The sequence below is a fragment of the Eptatretus burgeri genome, chromosome 2 (genome assembly GCF_056783735.1).
Source record: "Eptatretus burgeri isolate ZD-2024b chromosome 2, Ebu_testis_v1, whole genome shotgun sequence".
Taxonomy (NCBI): domain Eukaryota; kingdom Metazoa; phylum Chordata; class Myxini; order Myxiniformes; family Myxinidae; genus Eptatretus; species Eptatretus burgeri.
In genome coordinates, this window is record NC_140962.1 from 131,677,478 (window position 1) to 131,700,381 (window position 22,904).

Sequence of the window (22,904 nt, forward strand, 5' to 3'; positions counted from 1 at the left end):
CATCACATAACATCATGCTTGTTTGTATTGTGTACATATCGACAATCCTTTTCAACCAGGTTATGAAGACCTTTGAACATACAATTAAAAAACACAAACTTCAAAACTTTTGTTGGTTAGTGTGTGTGTGTGTGTGTGTGTGTGTGTGTGTGTGTGTGTGTGTGTGTGTGTGTGTGTGTGTAATAATGTTGTGGGTTTTTTCTCTATTGCATTACAGTTTTGGAACAACTTGCATGTGTCACTACCATGCAAGAGTCATGATGTATTTTTTCCCCCCATTTAAACTTTTTATGTAATACTCCACATACTCTGCTAAGTAATTATAAACAAATTCAGTGCTATCCGAGCTTTCGTCAACGCAGAGGCCGATCTGGCAACATGGCGACATTGCGGAGTCAAAGTTTCAAAACATCCTTTGCACAGTATGGAGGCACAAACACGGTTTGTTTTTAAGGATTAAAGGGGCATTTTAATGATACAAATAAGGATGGGGATAAAGAAAGGAATGAAAGAGTAAAACTAGAAAGCATTTCAAAATACAAAGCACATCCGTCCGTCTCGCTTTGTACTCGAACTAAAGTTGACGAAAACAACAATGAAAAAAAAAAACATTGTACATTTTATCAATACGTGTTCTCCATGTTCTCATAAACAAAGGTTTGTTGAATATTTCATGATAAAAGCTCAAATGGTAAATATGATTTGGCCTGAACAGACACACTAAAGCTGCATAGTAAATAAATAATGAAACATGCAAGTAAATTTTTAAAAATGGGCCGCCTCATAAGGGCTATTTATAGTCACTATGATTTTGCTATTTCACATTTTGACCCAATTTTTATTTATTATTTTCTCTATATTCTCATAATAAATATTTGTTGAAAATTTGATGACAAAAGTTCAAAAAGTAAAAAAAAGTTATGGCCTGGACAGACAGACAGACAGACACACACACACACACACACACAATTGCAAACCCCATCTCCTGCTGTGCTTGGGAGGGGGAGGGGGACTGGCTAATAAGTCTGGAGAGAGATCAGAGTAAGGGAAGGAAATTGCAGGAGTCATATTTTGGGAGGTGGTGGAAGGGAAGGGGTGTTTATGTAAATTCTGTCATTTCACTTATGTAATTTGTAAATGTAACAAAACTCGACAAATAGCAACATCTATGTGCAGTGTACATTTAAAACACTTTCCAACCACCCATTGAATTCGACTGCTCACAATTCTTACATGTTGTGACTTGAGGATTTCATTTGACCTTTTGTTCTTTCAAAGCGATTTGTGATTTTCACTCGATTTTTTTCACCTTTTTGCAACTCCCCTGCACTCTTATCTGATCTTTTTTTTTTTAACACTCCTATCCTGCCCTTTGCTCCCACATCCCCACCCGTCGCATGAATTCTTCATTTCAGGAAATACGAGTGTTTTGACAAACTTCCCTGGAGAAAAGAGAGGAAGGGGGAGGTTACTTTCTGACCACTTCAACTGAACCTAGCTGTGAGCTTATTGTTTGCTATATACAGACCCCCTATGGATCTGAGGTCACTTTGACCCTACCTCTCTCTCTCCAAGACTGACCCCTCTTTTCCCTCAAACTCTGTTATTTCCTCCTCCTTGCTCCAAGCCTCCCCCAAGCATTCTCCATTCTGTAGGCCCGTGAGCTTCTCACTTTCCCTCCACAACTCCCTGGAGAGATGGGGGTCTAAAGCAGTGAGAGTCGGCAGGGATGATCGCAGGTCGGGCCCAAAGTAGAGACCCGAGGCAAAGGTCAGCGATCGGGAGAGACAGAGGAACAGCGGAGCCCTTGCACCACGCTTTGCACTCTGTTGCGGAGAGAAATCGATTTTGTATTCACAACTCCAGATAACAATGCCAATGCAACATTCACAATATTGTGAAATGTTAACAATTTAGAGATGACCTCATGTTATTATTTTAATTTAATTTGAAACAGATGAATTTGAACATGTAAAATTGTCATGTGAACATGAAACACAGATGTAAAAACAACTATTCTTCTCTCAAAAAGATCCTCTTGCTCTTAAACAAACAGGAATTTCAGTGGGAATTGAGGAACAAAGTTCAGCAAATAAATAATTCAACATGTGTACACAACAAAAAATTAATTCGGAAAATAACCAAAATGACACTCAGAGGTTAAGGGATTAAAAGGAAAATGGCTGAGCTGCTATCACCACGGGATGCGCCCGCCCCATGAATGAATGAATGGATGAATACGCAAGTAAACGAACATGTAAAAAAGAACCTTAATAATTAAACTCCACATTGAGCAATTTTGAGTCAAAAATCGAAAATTATTCCACCTCCTTTATGGTCTTGCACCCTCTGCCCTTTCCATGCTTTGTCCCCCCTCCCCCCCCCCAATCCTTCCCCCAAGGTATCTGCAGGGTACACACGGTCTTGCCAGCAACCCCCTTCTGGTAAAACTCTCAAAATTAAGAGCTACTGCTCACCTCCACTCATTCCTTCCTCTGTGGAACCAACTTCCTCAGTCTCTTCAATTTCATTGTAACCTCCAGAACTTTAAGACAGCTGTTCAGCACCATCTCAGGTCATGATCTTTTCTACCCCCGTTAACCCTCCCCAAACCCACCTCTTTCCAAGTTTCCAGTTTTTCCTTCCACAACTGTGAATGAGAGTTTGCAGCTGTATCCATCTTGTTCACCCCCTGCATTCTCTTCTTGCTCTCTTTCTTCCCCACATCAAGTCTGGCGTTGGCTTTTTTTTTTTTTTTTTTTGTATACCTTGGTCGAGGCTCGTATGAGAGCTAACACACAACTCACAGCAAGGAGGCATGAGACAAGAGGGGCGGGAGTGGAAGGGACAAAACAGTGGGGAACAGACACATTAGGTGAACTGTGGAAGGGAGAGGGATGGGGATGGGACGGGGAACATGGCGAAGAGAAGATGGACATTTCAGGGACTTTCAGGAAGGAAAGCAGGAGAAATGAAGGAAGTGGGCTTGGGTGGATTATCGGGGGTAGAAAAGATCGAGGATTTGGATGGGGGAAGATAAGAGGTGGTGGTGAACAGATGTTTTGAAAGCCTGGAGGGAAGAATGGGAAAGAATAGAGTGAGGAAGTTTATTCCAAAGGCCGGAACAAAGAGGAATGAAAGAGTGAAGATCAGCAGTGATTCGTGATTTTGGTAGTTTTACCAGAAGGGGTTGTTGGCGGACCTTGAGCGCCCTGTGGAAATGTGGTGGGGACAAATCACAGAGAGAGCAGGGGGCAAGGCTGGAGAGGAGTCGGTAGAAGACAGAAAGACCACCGACCAACCTGCGGTGATTGAGTGAGAGGCTCAAAGACTCAGCTTCATTGCGGGAGATGCCGATGATCTTAAATGCCCTGGTTTCGACAGCGTGAAGCCGAGAAAGGTGGGAGGCAGGAGCACCAGCCCAGAGGGGAGAGCAGTACTCCATCAGGCTACGGACAAAAGCTTTGTAAGTGGTCAGGAGCTCAAGAGGGCCGAGGAAGGACTTAGCACGATGGAGGATTCCCAGTCGGCGACTGGCTTTTGAGGCGAGGTTGGAAATGTGACTTTCCCAGGAAAGGTCATGGCAGATAGTGAGACCTAGAAGCTTGAAAGAAAAGACTTCTTCCAGAGGATTGTTGAGAAAGTGGATGGGGGGTTTTGTAAACGGTCCTTTCGAAGAGACATAGTGAGAGTGTGAGATTTGTCTGGATTGAAAGACATGTTCCACGTGTTGGACCAGTTTGTGATTTTATCCAGATCTGCAGTGAGTGAAGAAGCTGCTGCTTGCCGGTCTGAGGGATGACAGATGGTACGGCAGAGGGTGGAGTTGTCGGCAAAGAGAAATAGAGGATTTTCCAGAGAGTCCGAGAGATCATTGATGAAAACCAGAAAAAGAACAGGGCCCAGAACGCTACCTTGAGGAACTCCAGCCTGCACAGGAAGAGGGGATGAAAGAACTCCATTTAGGGCCACACGTTGACTGCGACAGGAGAGGAAGTCTGCGAGCCATGAGTGGAGATGGCCTTGAATACCATGGGAAGAGAGTTTGGTGAGTAGGGCAGGGTGCCAGACTGTGTCAAAAGCACGGGATATGTCCAGGGATACGGCTCGGATTTCCTGTCTGGCATTGAGGACCTCCATCCATTGATGGGAGAGCAGAAGCAGCATATCCAGGGTAGAGTGACCTGGTCTGAAACCAAATTGATGATTGGAAATCAAGCCATTGGAGAAGAGGAAGGATTTCATATCTGAAGCGATGATGGATTCCATCACCTTGCTGATGATTGGGAGAAGGCTGATTGGTCTGTAGTTATAGGGATCTGTTTTTGCACCTTTTTTATGCAGGGCAGTGATGTTAGCAGATTTCCAAGCAGATGGCAGATGACTTTGAGCAAATGAGAGGGTGAATAGAACAGAGAGAGGGTGAGCAAGAGCAGAAGAGCAGGCTTTGAGGACACGTGGGCTGATGCCGTCTGGACCGGTTGCAGAATCTGACTCGAGGTTTGAAAGCAAGCTCTCCACCTTGTCAGGAGAAAAGGATACAGAGTCCAGGGACAGTTGGGTGCGACTGGGTAAAGTGGGTAGAGATAGTGATGGGTTTAGGACACAAGATTTAGCTGCAAACACCGAGTTTAGACATTCAGCTTTATCACGTGTGCAATCAGCAGTGCGGCCATTTGAGGTAAGGGAGGGGATGGAGGGGGAACATACACCAGAAACAGATTTGATTAAACGCCACCAGGATTTTGAGGAGGGAGAGAGGTTTGAGAGTTCAGACTTGAGATGAGAAAGATGTTGTTTTCTGGCTCTCCTGAGGGTAGATACACACTTGTTCCGAGCTTTGTGGAAAGAACTGAGATTGCCCTCAGTTGGGTTTGCTTTCCATGAGGCAAAGGCAAGTTGTTTCAGGACAACTGCCTCGCCACAAGCTTCAGTAAACCAAGGGCGGGAGGAAGGGTAAGACAACTGAACACGAGAGGGGATAAATCTGTGCATGAAGGAGAGCAAGTTTCTTTGAAAGAATTCCCAGGATGAGTTGATGTTTGAGAAAGTTGTGATAGGAGACCAGTCTGTAAGTTTGATGGCTGCTCGGAGACCCTGCCAGTCGGCTTGAGTGAAATGCCAGACTCGACGGCGGTGAGGTGGTTCTCTGATAACAGCCAGAGAGATGTCCACTTTGACAAGGACGTGGTCAGAAGAAGCGATTGGAGCAGAGGAAGAGCAGCAGATATTGTCAGGGAAATTTGCCAAAATCAGATCCAGAAGAGATGGAGTACCATTGGTTGAGATCCGGGTCAGGGAAGTTGACCGATTGAGTCAGTCCCAATGAGTCGCAGAAAGCTTTTACTGAGGTGCCATGGCAGGTGAGAGAGGTACCCACACCTAGCCAACTGGCGTGATGACAATTGAAGTCACCACATAAGAGGAAGAGAGAGTTTGGATGAGAAGAAAGAAGATGGTCCATGTTTTCGGATAGTGAGGTGTAGATGGAGTCATCACTGTTCGGTGGACGGTACAGTACACATATTAACATGAGGTGGGAGTGGAGGGGAAGCCGAAGCCAGAGGTATTCCTGGGGGTGTGGGGGAGTGAGAGCAGTGCATGGAGAGTGAGGAATAGAGTCTTTGATGAAGAGAGCAACACCTCCACCAGGACGAGGCTCAGGTCTGTCATACTGTAAGAGGGAGTAACCAGGGAGAGATACTTGGGAGTCAGACACGTCTTGGGAGAGGAAAGTTTCTGTTAGGCAGATAATGTCTGGTTTGTCAGTGGCAACCTGTATGGAAAGATCTGAAAGGTTTGAGCGAAGGCCCCGGATATTTGAGGTCCACACTTTTAATGAAGAGGAAGGGGAGGAGGCTTTGGGTGCAGGAGGTGGAGGGGGAGGGGGAGGGTAGGACAAGGGACGAGGGGGGCAGGTAAGGAGGGTTGCTGAAGGAGTGTGGGGTATTGCAGAACGGCGAGGGGAGGGGCCGAATGAGGAGGAGAAACGGCTCTGTGGTGCTAGGGGAGAGGGGGACAAGAGACAAGGAAGAAGGCAGTTGAGGATTTGAGGAGGTGGAGTGAAGAGATGGAGGTGAGAGGGCAGTGGAGGGAGGCAGGTTGGTGCATGAGAGGGGGGGCAACTTTGAGAACGAAGAGTGAGGGGGATGAAAGGTGGGAGAAAGGTGAGGAGGGGATTTTTGAGAGAGGTGAGAGGGAGGCTTGGAGGGAGAAGAGTGGGATGGTTGCTTTGAGAGTGAGAGTGAGGGGTGAGGGGGGTGAGTTGGCACTGAAGTTGGAAAAAAAGAATGTTTGATGGAAAGCGAGCATCCATGGCAAACTGTGGTTTTTAAAAGTTTTCGGTCAGAGATGCGATTTAACACAATTCTTGATGGATGCAATGAAGGCGAATTCAGAGCATGGAGAGAAGAAGCGCTGTAATAGTTGGATTTTTTAGGCAAGGAATGAAGGAAAGGTCGAAATGAGAGCAGTCTGTTAAAATAGCATAAGAGTAGTGCATTGTGAAACAGTAAAGAGTACCACATGTGTGAGAGAGGAAGATGAAGCATTATAAGATCGTTTTTGTAGTTAAAAATAATGTATGAGAGAGTTCAACAGATTAGGTCATGGAAGTGTAAAAAAAAAAAAAAAAAGAGGAAGAAGACGAGGAGGAGGTTAAGAGGAAGAAGAAAAAGCAGAATCGGGAGAAGGCGAGCGTGTTGTTGTTGTTGGGTATATGTATATGTATGTATATATATATATATATATATATATATATATATATATATATATATATATATATATATATATATATATATATATCTCTTCTTCTTCTTTCGGCTGCTCCCGTTAGGGGTCGCCACAGCGGATCATCCATTATGATCCGCATAGTGATTTGGCACATGTTTTACGCCGGATGCCCTTCCTGACGCAACCCTGGTCGCCTCGTACGACACAGGGATATGGTACACCTATTTTAACCGGGGTATACACCGGCCCAGTATACTGGTACTCATTTCGCCGACCTCGGAAGGATGACAGGCTGAGTCAACCCCCTGGTGTATTAATTCAGTGGCTCAACGGGGCTTGAACTCAGGACCTCTTGGATCCCAAGCCGCTGCCCTAACCACTGCGCCAACACCAGGCTCATGTATATATATATTATATATATTATATATTATATATATATATATATATATATATATATATATATATATATATATATATTTTTTGTTAATATTAATATAAGAGAGAGTACAACAGATTGGATCATGGAAGTGTAAAAAAAAAAAAATCGAGGAAGAAGACGAGGAGGAAGTTAAGAGGAAGAAGAAGAAGCAGAATCGGGAGAAGGTGAGCGTGTTGTTGTTTTAGGGTTTTTTTATTTTTATTTTTATTTTTATTTTTTTTTTTATTTTTATTTTTTTTTTGAGATAAGAAAGAGATTAGTTGGGAGAATGGGGGATGTTTGGAAAGTGGGGAGGATCAAAATTGAAGGTAATGGGGAGGATAGAAATTGAAGGTAATGGGGAGAAAAAACAAACAAACAAAAAAAAAAACGATCGAACACCGAGTGGAACCGGTAGGCCTCAAGCCTAGGCCTAGGCCTCAAGCACAGGTAAGAACGTCGACAAAAATACTCACAAAATAGCACGATTTTTGAAACAAAACCGAACTAGCAACACACAGTAACATGTAGGTGAGAAAATTAAACAGTTAAAACAGGACAAATAACCGGAAACTTAGCTTTGAGAACGTCAGCAGGGAGCCCCAAAGGAGACCTCTCGCTGCTCTAAAACCGGAACCGGAAACCGGCTTTGCGGTTCGGGTAGTGGCTCGGGATCCTAGGGTCCTGAGTTAGAGCCCTGTTTTCCGCTGAATGAACACCAGAGGGTTGACTCAGCCTGTCATCCTTCCAAGGTCGGTGAAATGAGCACCAGTGTGTACTGGTAATAAGGGCTTAGTAGCCATATCCACATCAGTAGCATTGCCACGCCGATAACCAATGATGCAACCATCAGCCCCCCCCCCCCACAAAAAAGGCTGTACATGATGTGATTCCCCACATCCACTATCCTTCCAAGTCGACCTCCAAGTTGTCCTTCAACCCTGCTGTTGGTGTGTTCCCTTTGAATTAAAACTGGTGGGGGTCTGGCACATTTCAATAAAGGTGTTTACTTGTTTGCAGGAAATTACATCACTTCATTAACATAAAGTCTGGCACTGCTGGCACACCAGTACACTATAAAGGCATACCTCAAAACTTTTTTCCTTAATGAATGGGATATTATTGATGCTCTTATAATATGATGTGATGTGATGCTGAGGTTTACCTGAATAAACGGAAATCCCAGGGTGTGGATAGCCATGCGGATGATCACTGGTGTGTTACGTAGGATCCCCGTATGGACGAAACCAGGATGAACGCAGTTGGAGGTTACCCCTGTACACCCAGCACACCGACAGGGAGGGACGAGCAAGAGAAAGAGGTAATGAGACAAGATGAGCAAATGTTGCATTTCAAAACTTAAGGAGTTGGTCATTGAGCAAGGGTTTCAGAAGAACCTGAGCGCATTACCCAGTCAGACAATAATGCCGGACCGACTTTGGCTAGACATTCTGCCAGCTGTCTGAAGATTAGCCAGATTCAGTTCGGTGTCGTTGGCTTCCTGGGTTGCTCCTGGCTTCATAAAATTAGGTAGAGCTGGAATTTATTTCATTTTATTAGCCTAACTAACTATTGCCTGTCACGATATAGAGCATCTGAGGAAGGACAAATAAGTAAACAGGATAGAGGCACAAGGCTTACATGAACAGACAGTTCTGGAGTGTAGAACTCTGAGTCGTTTCCATCATGAACAGAAAAATTTCAACGCAAAGACTAGATGAGGGAGGGTAACACAGACGGAATGAAAAAAAGTTACCGGAGTGATGGAGTCGCCTGGCAAGCTCCATCGTGAAGAGCACATTCATAAGCTTGGATTTTCCATAAGAGAAATGTTTTGGAAGGATGTCTTTGATCCGTCGCAATGTGGAGAGAGGTTCAGAAGCCCAACGGTACACAATGGAGGTCACCGTGACAACACGAGAGGGGGCTGAAGCCTTGAGTGGATCTGGAGAAAGGATACAGAGCTGGTAAGTGTCTCCTCTATGTTGAATGTGCTCTATGATGAAAGGAGTAGTATGCAGTGGAGATCTCAAGAAAATTCTACAACTGCAGAAACTTAAGGATGAAGCAGAATTTACAGAAATGTTATGTTAAGAAAAGTTACCTAAAAGCAGGTTGGTAAGTAGAAAGGGACCAAGATGGTTGGTGGCATAGGTCACATCCAGGCCTTCCTCTGTTAAGGATGAAGTCGTATCTAAGGGAGAGGGCGACAGGGGTCGGGAGGAGGGGAGAAACTTGATGGTGTCATCAACAAGACAAAGGATAAAAAAAGAGGCTTTCTGATCGGTCTATAATCCTGTTTGCCTCCATATTGCATGAGTTATTTTGCAGTTAAAATACTGAATTTGCAAAACATAGCATATTATCATGACAGTGATGTCAGATTGGGTTGATCAATCAATCAAAAGCGAATCAGACAAGAGAAATGTATGACCACACAGAGGTAGATCCAAAGAGTAATCTCTCAAAATAGTTAACAACAACACCCCTAAAGGGTGTTAACATTTTTACAACTCGAGAGTTTGCCTATGCCATGTTTTGCCAGTTTGCCTATGTCTTTGTCTTGCCATGCCTGTTGCCCCACCCGTTGCCTGTAACCCTCGTCATGCCCTCCCCAAAGGACTGTCATCGACTACCAAGGAACATTTGTTTTGTGGCCACGCTGACCTGATATCGGACATTTATGAAGGACCGTCATCAAGAGCAAGGCCCATTTTTTTTGTTTGTGGCCATACTGAACCCTCGCTGAAGGACACTGAGGACCAGCATGACAACCAGAGTTGAGATTGTACACAGTGTAAAGTGTTTGAGCCCACCTGGTAATGTGTTTATTCGGGTGCGAAGGAGTGCGCTCCCCAATGTGTTTGGCGGCACGGGCGTTCTACATGTCCTGGTGATGCAAATAGGCGTGCCGGCCAAAACTCCCCAAACTGCCAGGTGTCTAACTGACTTTGGAACTGTGTAAATATCTGTCAAATTAATGTGTAGGAATGTTACACAATGCATTAGGTTTCATTATTTTCTTTAATTAGGACATGCGTGAAACTTTCCTTGTACAAGCAAAATGTCACACCCAAGGATCCATAAGTAATTGTGATAATGGGAATGATACCTCATATGTCCAGGAGCTGGCAAACCCAGAATGAGTCTGGTACGGAGGAGGGGGTAATGTTGCGGTTATGGAAAAAGACCCTGGGGAGTTACATTCAACACGTAAAACAATCCTGGAGTTTAGATGTTACCAAAGTGATTGTCTCGTTAGGTGGCCCATCCTCATATCAGGGGAAAGGGAGATGCATGATGATTACTTTCCCCATTGTTTTCTTCATCATTCCCAAACCTTCATTTTCCTTAAAACCTCATTCCCAAGCCTTCATTTTCCAACTCCGTATTTAAGCCTCATTCCTAAACCTTCATTTTCCAACTCCATATTTGAGCCTCATTTCCAAACCCTTATTTCCTGATACCTGTACTCAAACTGAACGCCATTTTCAAACACTCATTCTCAAATCCTGAGTTTCCGACACCTAGACTCGAACCCCCATTCTCATGTTTCATTCTCAAACACACATCGTCAAACCACATCACTTCACGAGTATTTCGGCCTGATAATCGCCATTCCAGCATTGTAATGGTCGTGGCTCTTCACTGTTCCAGCATTGGATCAAAAGAGGCTCTTCATAAAGCTCCGCACTTCCCATGCTCCAGTTACAAATCACAGTCGCTGAATGACAGCACGCCTCAGCCAATCGGGTCTATTGCCGAAAGCAGATATGATTGGCGCAACCATGCAGGGGACGATAAAAACCCAGGATGGAGTGGTTCCAGTCGAGATGATGTGCAGATCTGGCGCAGTCCTAGTCCATGAAGAGAGCATTCCAGATCCTGAGGGAGTTTGCGTCCAGTCCGCGGGTGAACACCAGAGTGTAGTCGAGTAACGCGATGGTGCAGAGTGCGAGGAGCGCTACCAAGTGGAATGAGAGTGCACTTCCCAACGATATGAGCAGAATGCAAAGTACCAAGTTAGGTGAGCACTACCAAGCGGAACACAAGGGCACGAAGGAGGGCGCTCCCCAACACATCAGGCGGCATGAACGTTCATCACGTCCTTGTAACGCAGAAGGCACGATGGGTGGTACCCCCACACCGCCAAGCGGAACGGGCACTGACCAAGCCGAGAGAACTGATTTCTTCCACCTCTTTTGCACATGAACCATATAACCTTGCATCTTCCGATGCATACACCTCAGGGCTCACCTGTTGTGGAACATCAACGAACAACACGAGACTCTAACAGTTATTTTCAGAGCTAAGCACCGCATGATACCGCATGCCAGCACACCTTCCACCTGCTCCTCTCACTCACTTACATTAACACCTCGTTGAGACCCATGGGGACCAAGCCTGCTCACGTACGGGTGAGAAAGAGGTTGCAAACATGCCCTGACTTCTTTATTTGTGTCCCCTTGTCTGTCTAATTTCTCCGGATGAATGTGGCGCCTTTCTGATGGGGACCCTGCCAGATTTAGGCACCTCAAATGGTGTCCGTGTTTGCTTAGCAACCCATTGGGTCGAGGAGTTATCCGTGGCTCATCAGCTTCAGGATCAAAGGTCGGGAAGAGAGTCCGAAAGAAGCCACTTGTGACCCGGCGACAGGCCCGTAACAATATATTATATATCTATACATGTTCTTGTCGTCGTCTGGTTGTGTCAATTGCTAGCAGTGCACCGATTTGCTGAGTCCCAGCCAGATCACGTGTCCACTTGTCATGATACCATATTGATTGGGGCCACAGAATTGGCCAAATGTTACGCTAATTAGGTACCACACGTCTCAGAACTAATTGAGGCTGAGCGAGCCTGAGAAGCATGACACGGTCTTTAGATGTAGCTTTTGTGGTATAGCCTGTGGGCCTGCGGGGCAGGGCATGATGGTGGGGAGAGTGGTCGGCGTGATCATCGTGTCTGCCAGGGATATAAGGAGTGCGCGCCGCCTGAGGCGTGGTAGTGGGTGCCGTAGTCGCCACGGCTTGTGAGTGTACTGAGTACGTAATAAAGGAGAGCTGTGGGCAAAGTACGCCCGCGCTCCCTCTTGTGCAACACAGCCCGGCTCGACTGTTCCTCCGCTCGTGTCTGCCTTCTAAGCGCCCCTACCACGACACTACAGCTTTAATTACTCCCACCAATTAACATCCAACTGACTTTCCTTAATTAGCAATGGAGAGACCATGACAAGAAGAGCACTGCCCTCACTCCTCCACACCCCAGCAATACCTCTGGCTATGGCTTCCCCTCTGCTCCCACCTCATGTTTATGTGTGTTGTACCCTGAACCAAACAGTGATGACTCCTATCCTTTTACATCTCGCTTGCTGAAAAGATGGACCAACTTCTATCCACTCATGCCAACTCCCTCTTCCTCATTTGGGTTGATTTAAATTGTCATCATGCCAGTTGGATGGGTGTGTAGTCCGTGGGCTTATGTAACATTTTCTGGATTTGTCATTTTTTGGGGTAGATTCGTGTTACCCATGTCTAAACACATCTAGAAACTTCACTGGTTTAGAAAAAAAAGAAAGGGTGCCAGTGTTACCATTAACATTTAGGGCCTCCATTTTGAATTTCAAAATGGCCACCGCCGAAAATCTTCTTTTAAAAATAATATTGCAAATTAACCAGAACTATTCCTTCAAATGTCATACAATATTTATTTTATTTTCTCTAATCTCATATAAAGGGGACAAAGATTCATTAGAAGCAAACTAAGAGCACGAGAAACTCTAAATATTGGAAAAATTCAAGATGGCCACCTGATTTTGGGGGTTTTCTATGTAAAATGCCATTACTTTTGAACCACTTGACATAAGAAGATGTTTTTGGTGTCTAATCATATGTTTTGGCACAGGAGGATTCCAATAATAACAACATATTTATGATTGGAACACTCTTTGCCAATCCTCCAAAACATTTAACAGAAATAATATAGAGCATGTAATTCAATATAAATTTATTTGGGCGGTTATACAATTTGAAGATGGATAAGTTTTTTTTCAAAGGTATGAAAATGCTACATGTATAAATCAGGAGTGTCAATGTTACTGATTAAACATTTATAATTATCATTGCTTCAATCATCTTCTCGATCTTCGCCAATCCTTGGTGGTGTTATGTTCGTACAGCTGTCGCCTTCCCCACCACATTTGCAAAGTTCGGTACAGACCACACTGTTTCCTCTGCATGAGCATCTTCTTGAACACTTTGATTTCTCACAGTTACACCTGACGAGCTGCAGCACTGAGACTGGAGCTGGTGCAACCTGAGAAAGAACAATCAGTAGCTTTTTGTCTTGGTTTCGCCACCCCAAGGTCAAAGGGTCAAGAAAAGTTGGGTTCAATACCAATCCTGGTGCCAGATATTACACTGGACATGGGCACGGTGTAAATGTTCAATCCATGCTCCCTGAGTCGGTGGCAGTTTGTCAACTCCTTGTTCATCTGTGAGTTGCTTGAACAAAAACCATCTCAGCATCTTTGCTTGCCCAAAGTGGACTCCAACTGGAGAGAAAAAGAGAGCAAAGAACTCTTCACAACCACGAAGAACTTCTTCAGATGGCTCATCCCCTTTGCCAAGGTCAGCTGGTGCTCTCAGAATGGTGAGGCTTGCCTTCAGGAAAGTTGTAAAGCACCCCTTCTTTCCCTTCCCTTGGATATGTCCTGTCGTATCACAGCCTGCACCGGAAATCAGCTGTATTTGATTTTGGTGTCAGAGACATTTGCCTCTTTGTTTTGCATGCTTGCACTATGGAATGTGAAAGAGTGCGACATGTGTTGCTGAGCTCTTTGGTACATGTGTCTGTTGTTGCAGCTTGAGTTCCTTGTAATGTCCACCTCATCATAGCAACTAGTTCTGCAGATACACACTGTTCTTCACAATTTGTCAATGAGCCATTAAAGCTCCATAGGTTAGATTCGCGGGCTTGCAAGATAACTTGCCTGATAAGTTTTGAGCAATGAAAGATGGTCTTCATGTCTCGTCTGATAGCTAAAACATCACGTTCCTCCACAACAGTATCTATTGCTGACCGAACAGTTTCCTGAGAATGAATGACTGCAGATTTTCTTTCTTTAGCTTCAGTGATTGTGAAGTTTGATATTTGTTGTTCTATTTTGATGAGTAGCACTGCACGTGTTAATCTGTAGGGTTTGGAATGCCATGATTGTGCATAATTTGGTTGTATCCTGTTGCTACTTCACTCAAAGTAAGGATGCTTCCTTGATCTATAGATTCCTGCAATTCAGCACTGAACTCCATCTCTGCAGAAATAAATTCCACTGTATTTTCTGCCTGATGTTCTCTGTTGCTGACTCTTTCTTTGGCTTCTATGTACTTGCGCCAGTTAATGGTATGGCAATTCTTGTGATATTTAATGTCCCTTTAAAGAAAGTCACCATCAGTTATGATGTTTGCCAGGTTTACTTTCCATTGTTCATTCCCGCTAACATCAACTATGTTTTGGATTGACACTTCAATATCGACACTTCGACAAGTAATAAGGCGTTCTGTCTTACCACCACAAATCTTCTCGTTTTGACAGAAGAAACAGTGTTCCTTTTGGAATGGAGGGCAACGAGATCTTGTTAGTGTGCTGGTAGATGCAGGAGTTGCTTGCTTTGGGGTGTTTGATGTTTGTGATGCGGGAGGGCGACCACCGACTTTGCTGTATGACAATACACTTGATTCTTGAGATAAAACTGCTTTGTCATATCGAGCTTTGTCTCTCTCAATGTGTTGCTTGTGTATTGCTTTACCATGACATGATTTGTGCCACACTACATGTTGGTTGTTCAGTTCTTTTCCAGATATGTCACTCAGTTGTTGATGCAAACGAACATACTCAGGGTTTTGACATTGAGCCCTCTTGCTTATACAGTCCAACAATGATTGGTATGATTCCAGTTCTGGTAGTCGCAGATGCTCCAGTTGATGAACACCTTTAATGTCAGTGAACTTGTCTCCTTGACACAACAAGCAGATTCGAAAGTCAATGGAAGGCTCAGTTGCACGCTTCTTACATGATGGTTCTCCACAGGACGCCATGGTTAATCTGGAATCATAACCATAAGTGAAATTAACAAGTTGCCATAAATTTCAATGCCTTAAGTATTTTATAGGATGGGATGTCAACGATGCATTTTTGGTCTTCTGAAATAAAGCAGTAAGTTATTTGGTTCCCAGTGGATATGCATCATATTGCAAGCACAAAATATTCGTCAGATACCAGTAATAAGTGTCACATTCAAACCAATATTTCTTGACATTAACATCAAACCTGTTGATATCCATGCAAACTGTGTTCAGATGAACAGTTGTCTCAACTACAATGCATTTGGTACCGAAACTCTTATTTGCACACACTTTGAATTATATGCTCAAAATAACATTAAATACCAAAAAAATCATGTATATATATATATATATATATATATATATATATATATATATATATATATATATATATATATATATAAATATATATATATATGGTAAAAAACGGCAGCCATTTTGAAATTCAAAATGGAGGCCCTAAAAGCTAATATAAAAACTGGCACCCTTTTTTTCTGAATCAGTGAAGTTTATAGATGTATTTAAACATCTACCCAAATCTACCCAAATTTTTGGCCAAGAATCTACCCCAAATTTTGCTTTTTTTACATAAGGCCACAGACTAGTGGGTACATCTCTGACCTGCCATGGAACTTCAGCAAAGGACTTCTGCGACTCATTGGGACTGACACAATCTGTCAACTTTCCAACATGAATCTCAGAGTCAACGTTACTCCATCTCTTCTGGATTTGGTTTTGACCAATTACACTGAAAATATCTGCTGTTCTCCTTCTGCTCCAATCGGTTCATCTGACCATATGCTTGTCAAAGTGGACATCTCTCTGGCTGTTATTAAAGAAGCACTCGGCACTAATGAGTCTGGCATTCCACTCAGACTGACTGGCATGGACTTCAAGCAGCCATCAAACGTCTAGACTGGTTTCCCATTTCTATTTTCTCCGACATCAACTCATCCTGGGAATTCTTTCAAATGAAATTTGCTCTATCTCATGCACCGATTTATCCCATCTTGTCTTCAGTTGTCATTCCCTTCCTCCCACCCATGGTACACTGAAGCTTGTGGTGAGGCAGTTGTCCTGAAACAACTTGGCTTTGCTCCATGAAAGAGAAATCCAACTGAAGGTAATCTCAGTTCCTTCCACAAAGCTCGGACCAAGTGTGTGTCTTCCCACAGGAGAGCCAGAAAACATCTTTCTAATCTCAAATCTGAACTCTCAAACCTGTCTCCCTCCTCCAAATCCTGGTGGCATCTAGTTAAGTGTGTTTCTAGTGCATGTTCCACCTCCATCACCTTCTTTACCTCAAATGGCTGCACAGCTGACACGACCTGCGAAAAGGCTGAATGCCTAAAATCTGTGTTTGCTTCTAGATTTTGTCTCCCAAACCCATCGCTTTCTGTACTCATCTTACCCAGCAAATACAGCTATTCCTAGACTCTGTATCCTTTTCTCCCAACAAGGTGGAGATTTCGCTGTCAAACCCCGACTCGAATTCTGCACCTGGGCAAGATGGCATCAGCCCACGTGTCCTAAAAACCTGCTCTGCTGCTCTTGCTCACCCTTTCTCTGTTCTATTCACCCTCTCATTTGCTCAAGGTCGTCTGCCATCTGCTTGGAATCCAGCAAACATTACTGCTCTGCAAAAAAAAGGAGCATAAACTGATCCCTGCAACGACAGATCAATCAGCATTCTCCCAATCATCATCAAGGTCCAGGAATCCATCATTTCTTCAGACATGAAATCCTTCCTCTTCTCCAATGGCTTGATTTCCAATCACCATTTGAGTTCGGGCCAGGTTACTCCACCCTGGACATGCTGCTTCTGCTTTCTCAACAATGGATGGAGGTACTCAATGCCAGACATGAGATCAGAGCCATATCCCTCGACATATTGTGAGATTTCAATAAGGTCTGTCACGCTGCCTGCTCACCAAACTCTCATCCTATGGTATCCAAGGCAATCTCCACTCATGGCTTGCAGACTTCCTCTCCTAAGCCAACGTGTGGCCCTCAATATAGTTTTCTTATTCCCTCTTCCTGTCCAGGCTGGAATACCTCAAGGTCGTGTTCTGGGCTTTGTGCTTTTTCTAGTTTTCATCAATGATCTCTCCGACTCTCTAGAAAATCCTCATTATCTCTTTGCTGTTGACTCCACTTTTTACCACATCATCTGTCCTCCCTCATATTGGTAGGTATCAGCCTCTTCACTCTGCAGACCTGAATAAAATCACAAGCTGGTCAAAAACTTGGAACATGTCTTTCAATCCTGACAAATCTCACACACACAATGTCTCTCTGAAGGACCGTTTGGAAAACCCTCCACCCATCGACTTTCTCAACAATCCTCTTGAAGAAGTCCTTTCATTCAAGCCTTTGGGCCTAACTATCTGCCATGATTTTCCTGGGAAAGCCACATTTCCAACTGGCCTCCAAAACCAGTCGCCAAATGGGCATCCTCCATCATGCAAAGTCCTTCCTTGGCACGCCTGAGCTCCTGACCACATACAAAGCTTTCATCCACAACCTGATAGAGTAATCTTCTCCGCTATGGGCTGGTGCTCCCGCCTCACACCCAGTTCGGCTTCATGTTGTGGATACCAAGGCTTTCAGGATCAATGGTATCTTCCGCGATGAAGCTGAGTCTTTGGGTCTCTCACTCTCTCTCCATAGGTAGATCAGTGGTCTTTCTGTCTTCTACCATCTCCTCTCCAGCCTGCCCCCCCCCCCACCAAAGCCCTGTCTGTGATCTGTGCCCCCATATTTCTACAGGGCGCTCAAGATCAGCTAGCAACCACCTTCTGGTGAAACTGCAAAAATCAAGAAATACTGCTCACCTTCACTCTTTTAGTCCTCTTTTATCCCACCTCTGGAACAAACTCCCACATTCTCTTCAATCCCATTCTTCCCTCCAGGTCATCAAAACAGCTGTTCACCACCATGTCACATCTTCCCCCATCCAAAACCATGATCTTTTCTATCCCCGTCAATCCACCCCAAACACACCCCCTTCAAATTCCCTGCTTTCCTACCTGAAAGTCCCTGTTGTGGCAATCTTGTTAACTCCGTGTACGTGCACCATCCCTCTCCCTTGCACAGATCTCATGTCTCTGTTCCCCACTGTTTTGTGCTTCCCTCTCCCACCCCTCTTGTCCACTGCCATCCTTTGTTATGCGTTGTGTGTGATAGCTGTTATATGAGCCTCGACAATGTATACAAAAAAACCCATCCTGGGGAAACCCGTGGGTTTAATTAAGAGCCAAATGGGTTGCATAGTATGGCCGGTGAATCAACAAAGACAAACACGCACGCACACACGCGCGTGCGCATGGACGCGCACGCACACACACACACACGTAACCATGATTTAAATAGAGTAGGAATGTCATAATGTGGTAAACAGTAGGAAATTGTTTTTATTACATGGAACACAATGACAATGAGGGACTGCAATAATGGTATTTTCCACTACAGCCTATCCTATTTTAATGGAACAAATGTATATGAATATGTATGTATATTTGTGACCATAACGTCTTCTTCTTCTTCAAATTTTCTTGAACAAATTCTGCCATGTTATATTAAAATATATATATATATATATTTTTAATAGATATATGCAAATATATATATATATATATATATATATATATATATATATATATATATATATATATATATATATATATACATATATATATATATACATATATATATATATATATATATATATGTTTTTTATATTATATATATTATTATATATATTATAATTAAATATTATATATTTTTTATATTATATATTTTTATACATATATATGTTTTTTTAATTTTGCGGTTGTGGAAATGTGGAAATATTGTTGCGGTTGTGGAAATTCGCAAACCACCATTCAGGTCCCGTAGGTGAGATATCTCTGTAAGTACATGTGTAGTTAGCCCCAAACCCGTTGTTTAGAGGGAATAATTGTGAGCGTGGCTCCGCCCCCGAGCTCGTCCTGATCCGGAAATTTGCATATGGTTCTCCTGCCGGCCTATAAAACGCCGAGCAGAAAAGCAGAGTGAGTGGCAAAAAGCGAAGAGAGTTTTGGGGCAGAGAGAAAGAAGAGTTGTTGCGCAGGAGTTGTTGTTGCGAGGCAGTTGGAGCGCAGAGTGGAGTCAGGAGGCGAGGGCGTCCAGGTGGTTTTCTGCAGTCGGCTGAGGAGAATTGGGGGAAGAGTCCGAGGCGTTCGGGTCCGAGGCAAGGACGACGGTGGTCGGCGACGAGGTCGCGGTGGAATCGCTCGTCACGGGACCCAAGCAAGCCAGCTATACTCTTTCCCCAGAGCATCAACAATTCCCCCCCCCTTCTTCCCCCGCGCTGAGATAGTGTGAAAAGGGGGCCCCGTTCCCACCCCACTCCAAGCGGTGCCAACGAAACCCGCGAAGGAGCACAAAGTCGGGGCACCACCGCGCTGCCACATTTGCGGCTCAGCACGAAGACGCGGGTAGGACCCACCCGATCTCGCGGACCTGACCGCTCCTTCAGGTCCCGCGCAAATATTGGCCCACAGGCCTCGTCTGCCCCCTTGTCTTTGAGGGTGGCCTTTTCTTTTGCTTTTGAGTAAATGTGCGTCGGCGCCGTCTGTGAAGTAAAACTGTTTAAGTGTTGCCGTGTGCTCGCGTAGTCGATAGTATCTCTGCATCATTGTTTCTTTTGTAGCATTTGATGTACTGTATGTGCATTCTGTTTGGCTGTATATGTGTGCTCTCCGTGTGCCACAGAATAAATGTGCATCATGTTGAACTGTTTTCCCGTTTCGCTTCGTCTTTTCTTTAATTGAATCTCCATCTTGCTTCACGTAAAGGGTTGGTAATGGGTTTAATACGCCCGATAATTAATCGGAACCGTCGAGGCCGACAATAACACCGCTCGGTTATCCCAATAGTACGGAACGGATCGCTTAAGCGGCCCGTGTCCGGAGTCGACCTGTGGTGAGGTGCGATCGCCCAGTCAACCCTCCGCGTGGGTACTTAGGTAGGTCGAGTTTGGCGAACAACCCTATCCCACGTGGGTGGCCGATTGGCACGATCGTGGTGAGGCTGAAAGGCCCACCCATGACTAGCTCCCGGCGTTAGTCCGAGAGGGTCACGACAGAATTGTCCATCCAGTGGGCGACGTGCCGCGATTCGAGTCACGTGGCCATTCGCACGCCGGTGGGTGCGAATTCGCAACAAAATATATATATATATATATATATATATATATATATATATATATATATATATATATATATATATATATATATATATATATATATATATATATATATATATATATATATATATATCGCCTGGTGTTGGCACAGTGGTTCGGGCAACGGCTTGGGATTCAAAAGGTCCTGAGTCAAGCCCCGTTGAGCCACTGAATTAATACACCAGGGGGTTGACTCAACCTGTCATCCTGCTGAGGTCAGCGAAATGAGTACCAGTGTACTGGGCCGGTGTATACCCCGGTTAAAATAGGTGTACCATATCCCTGTGTCGTAAGAGGCGACCATGGTTGCGTCAGGAAGGGCATCCGGTGTAAAACATGTGCCAAATCACTATGCGGATCATACGGATGATCCGCTGTGGCGACCCCTGACGGGAGCAGCCGAAAGAAGAAGAAGATATATATATATATATATATATATATATATATATATATATATATATATATATATATATATTGTCACGGTGCTGGTGGTCCAGGTTAATCCCCTTGACCCAAATTGTGGTGATGGGCAGTTAACACTGCCAACCCGGATAGCCAAGCGGTTTCTCCTTATTAGAAGTTGATGGGAACATGTGCTTCCCATCATTGGGGGGAGGTGGGGAGAGCAACACCATTGAGTGACGGAGGAGAACATGTTCTCCTTATTAGAACAACAAGTTGATCCTCGTAGATTATAACATGTGCGGGAGGGGAGCGGCGCAATGGCGGAGCAACGGAGCAACAAGGAAGCACAGCACAGGGGGGTTTATACTCGAACCCCACAAAAATATACGGACACAGCAACTTAAAATAAACACGGGAATTTAATGACAATAGAAATATTCACAAGGAACAATAATGAGAATATAGTAATTCGTGAGATAAACAAAAGTCGAAAGTCGAGGCACCTCGACACAAAGACTTAAATACAGACAAGGGGAAACTAAATAAAAGAAAATTCTGGCACTTAGCTTGTCCAGAGATGGTCCTATGGAATTTTGAATTGAGGCATTTCGTCCTCCACGTGTAGACGCATGCAAAATTACGCCAAGGCGCTCTCTCACAGCGAGAATGATTGTCAGGAAATTTGTGAGCGGTATTCAACACCAAGGCTCACCAACCGTCGTGCAGCTTCTTCGTCTATCACGCCTGCTGATACGCTCTTTGCAGAATGGCGCTGTCCCCTTCGGTGACAAACACGATGCTTTGAGGACAGTCTCATACGACCAGCCAAGAGTTGATGGCCAACGTCTTGCTCAGTACACTAGCTCAATCGCCTCAGCACAAGGAAAGAATCTTGCCGTTGTCTTCATGCGTGGAAGGAAAGCCAGCCGTAAAGTCCTGTTCTTACAGGCCATCTCCTAGCTACGTTCTTTCTCGACCGCATGCTTCCCTCACTCCACACTCGTGTGTTCCTCCTTGCCATGAGCTGCTTCACCCGTCCTCTCTGATCGCCTGCCTCCTCTGCCCTCCTCTTCTTCCTGCCACTCATGTCAAGCCCATCGATCATCAGCCTCGGGGGTGTGACTTGCCCACCATCACCCTTGGAGGTGAAGCTTCTTCCTACTTGGTCATGCAGCTCGGTTATCATGATCCATTGCTAGTTTGTAAGACAAAAAATAGGGAAAAGTCACAGGGGGGCAATGACATACTGAGAAACCTGGTCTTAAGCCCTATCTAATTAACACCATACCACCCCCCCCCCCATGTGGTGACACGTAACATTTAAGCTCACAATTTCCCAACTTCATTACATCGAGAGGTCTCCTATGTACATGTCCACAGACCAAACAACTCCATTCAATCCTAACTTTCATATTAGATTCCTCCATCTACCCCCACAACCGTAATAATAATAATAATAATAATAATAATAATAATAATAATAATAATAAATATATATATATATAAATATATATATATAAATATATATAAATATATATATATATATATATATATATATATATATATATATATATACATACAAACACATATACACTAGCGGGGTGTGTTTACACATTGTGTTGTGGATGGATTTGGACGAATCTTGGTGAACATACGAACCGTGCTTCCCGATTGTCTCAGGTCACTCAATTGCATTTGATTTTTTTTCATTTATTTATTGTCATTAATTATTTCATTTATTTATATTTTCATTTACAGATGGTGTCCGACGATTCTGTGATTTTTTTTCCAGTGTATCAGCTTTGATGTCTGTCGGCACACAATATTACCGTGCTTCCCCATTGTCTCGGGTCGCTCAGCTGCATTTTTACCTCCGCCACCGAAGGTGAAGGAGGTTATGTTTTCACCCCTCTCTGTCTATTTGTTTGTGTGTGTGCAGGATATCTCACAAATTGGGGACGGATCAGGATGAAATTTGGTGGGCAGACTGGGTGTGTGA

The 22,904-nt window shown here is 44.1% G+C and overlaps 1 protein-coding gene across 3 annotated transcripts in view; it reads right to left on the reverse strand.

Annotated features, from left to right (window-relative positions):
• Nucleotides 1-442: 442 nt before the first annotated feature.
• LOC147033159 (retinol dehydrogenase 14-like) overlaps nt 443-22,904 on the reverse strand; it is a 43,778-nt gene continuing 21,316 nt past the window's right edge. For 2 of the 3 annotated variants that reach the window (XM_085871269.1, XM_085871268.1), the window contains exons 5-8: nt 9,255-9,344; nt 8,907-9,095; nt 8,316-8,425; nt 443-1,826 (exon numbers count right to left, since the gene is read on the reverse strand). In XM_085871269.1, the coding sequence (XP_085727395.1) occupies nt 1,557-1,826; nt 8,316-8,425; nt 8,907-9,095; nt 9,255-9,344 (659 nt within the window). In that variant the 3' untranslated portion in view covers nt 443-1,556. Of the gene's footprint in view, nt 1,827-8,315; nt 8,426-8,906; nt 9,096-9,254; nt 9,345-14,717; nt 15,254-22,904 lie in introns of those variants that run through there. The other variant, XM_085871267.1, reaches the window with a different exon arrangement.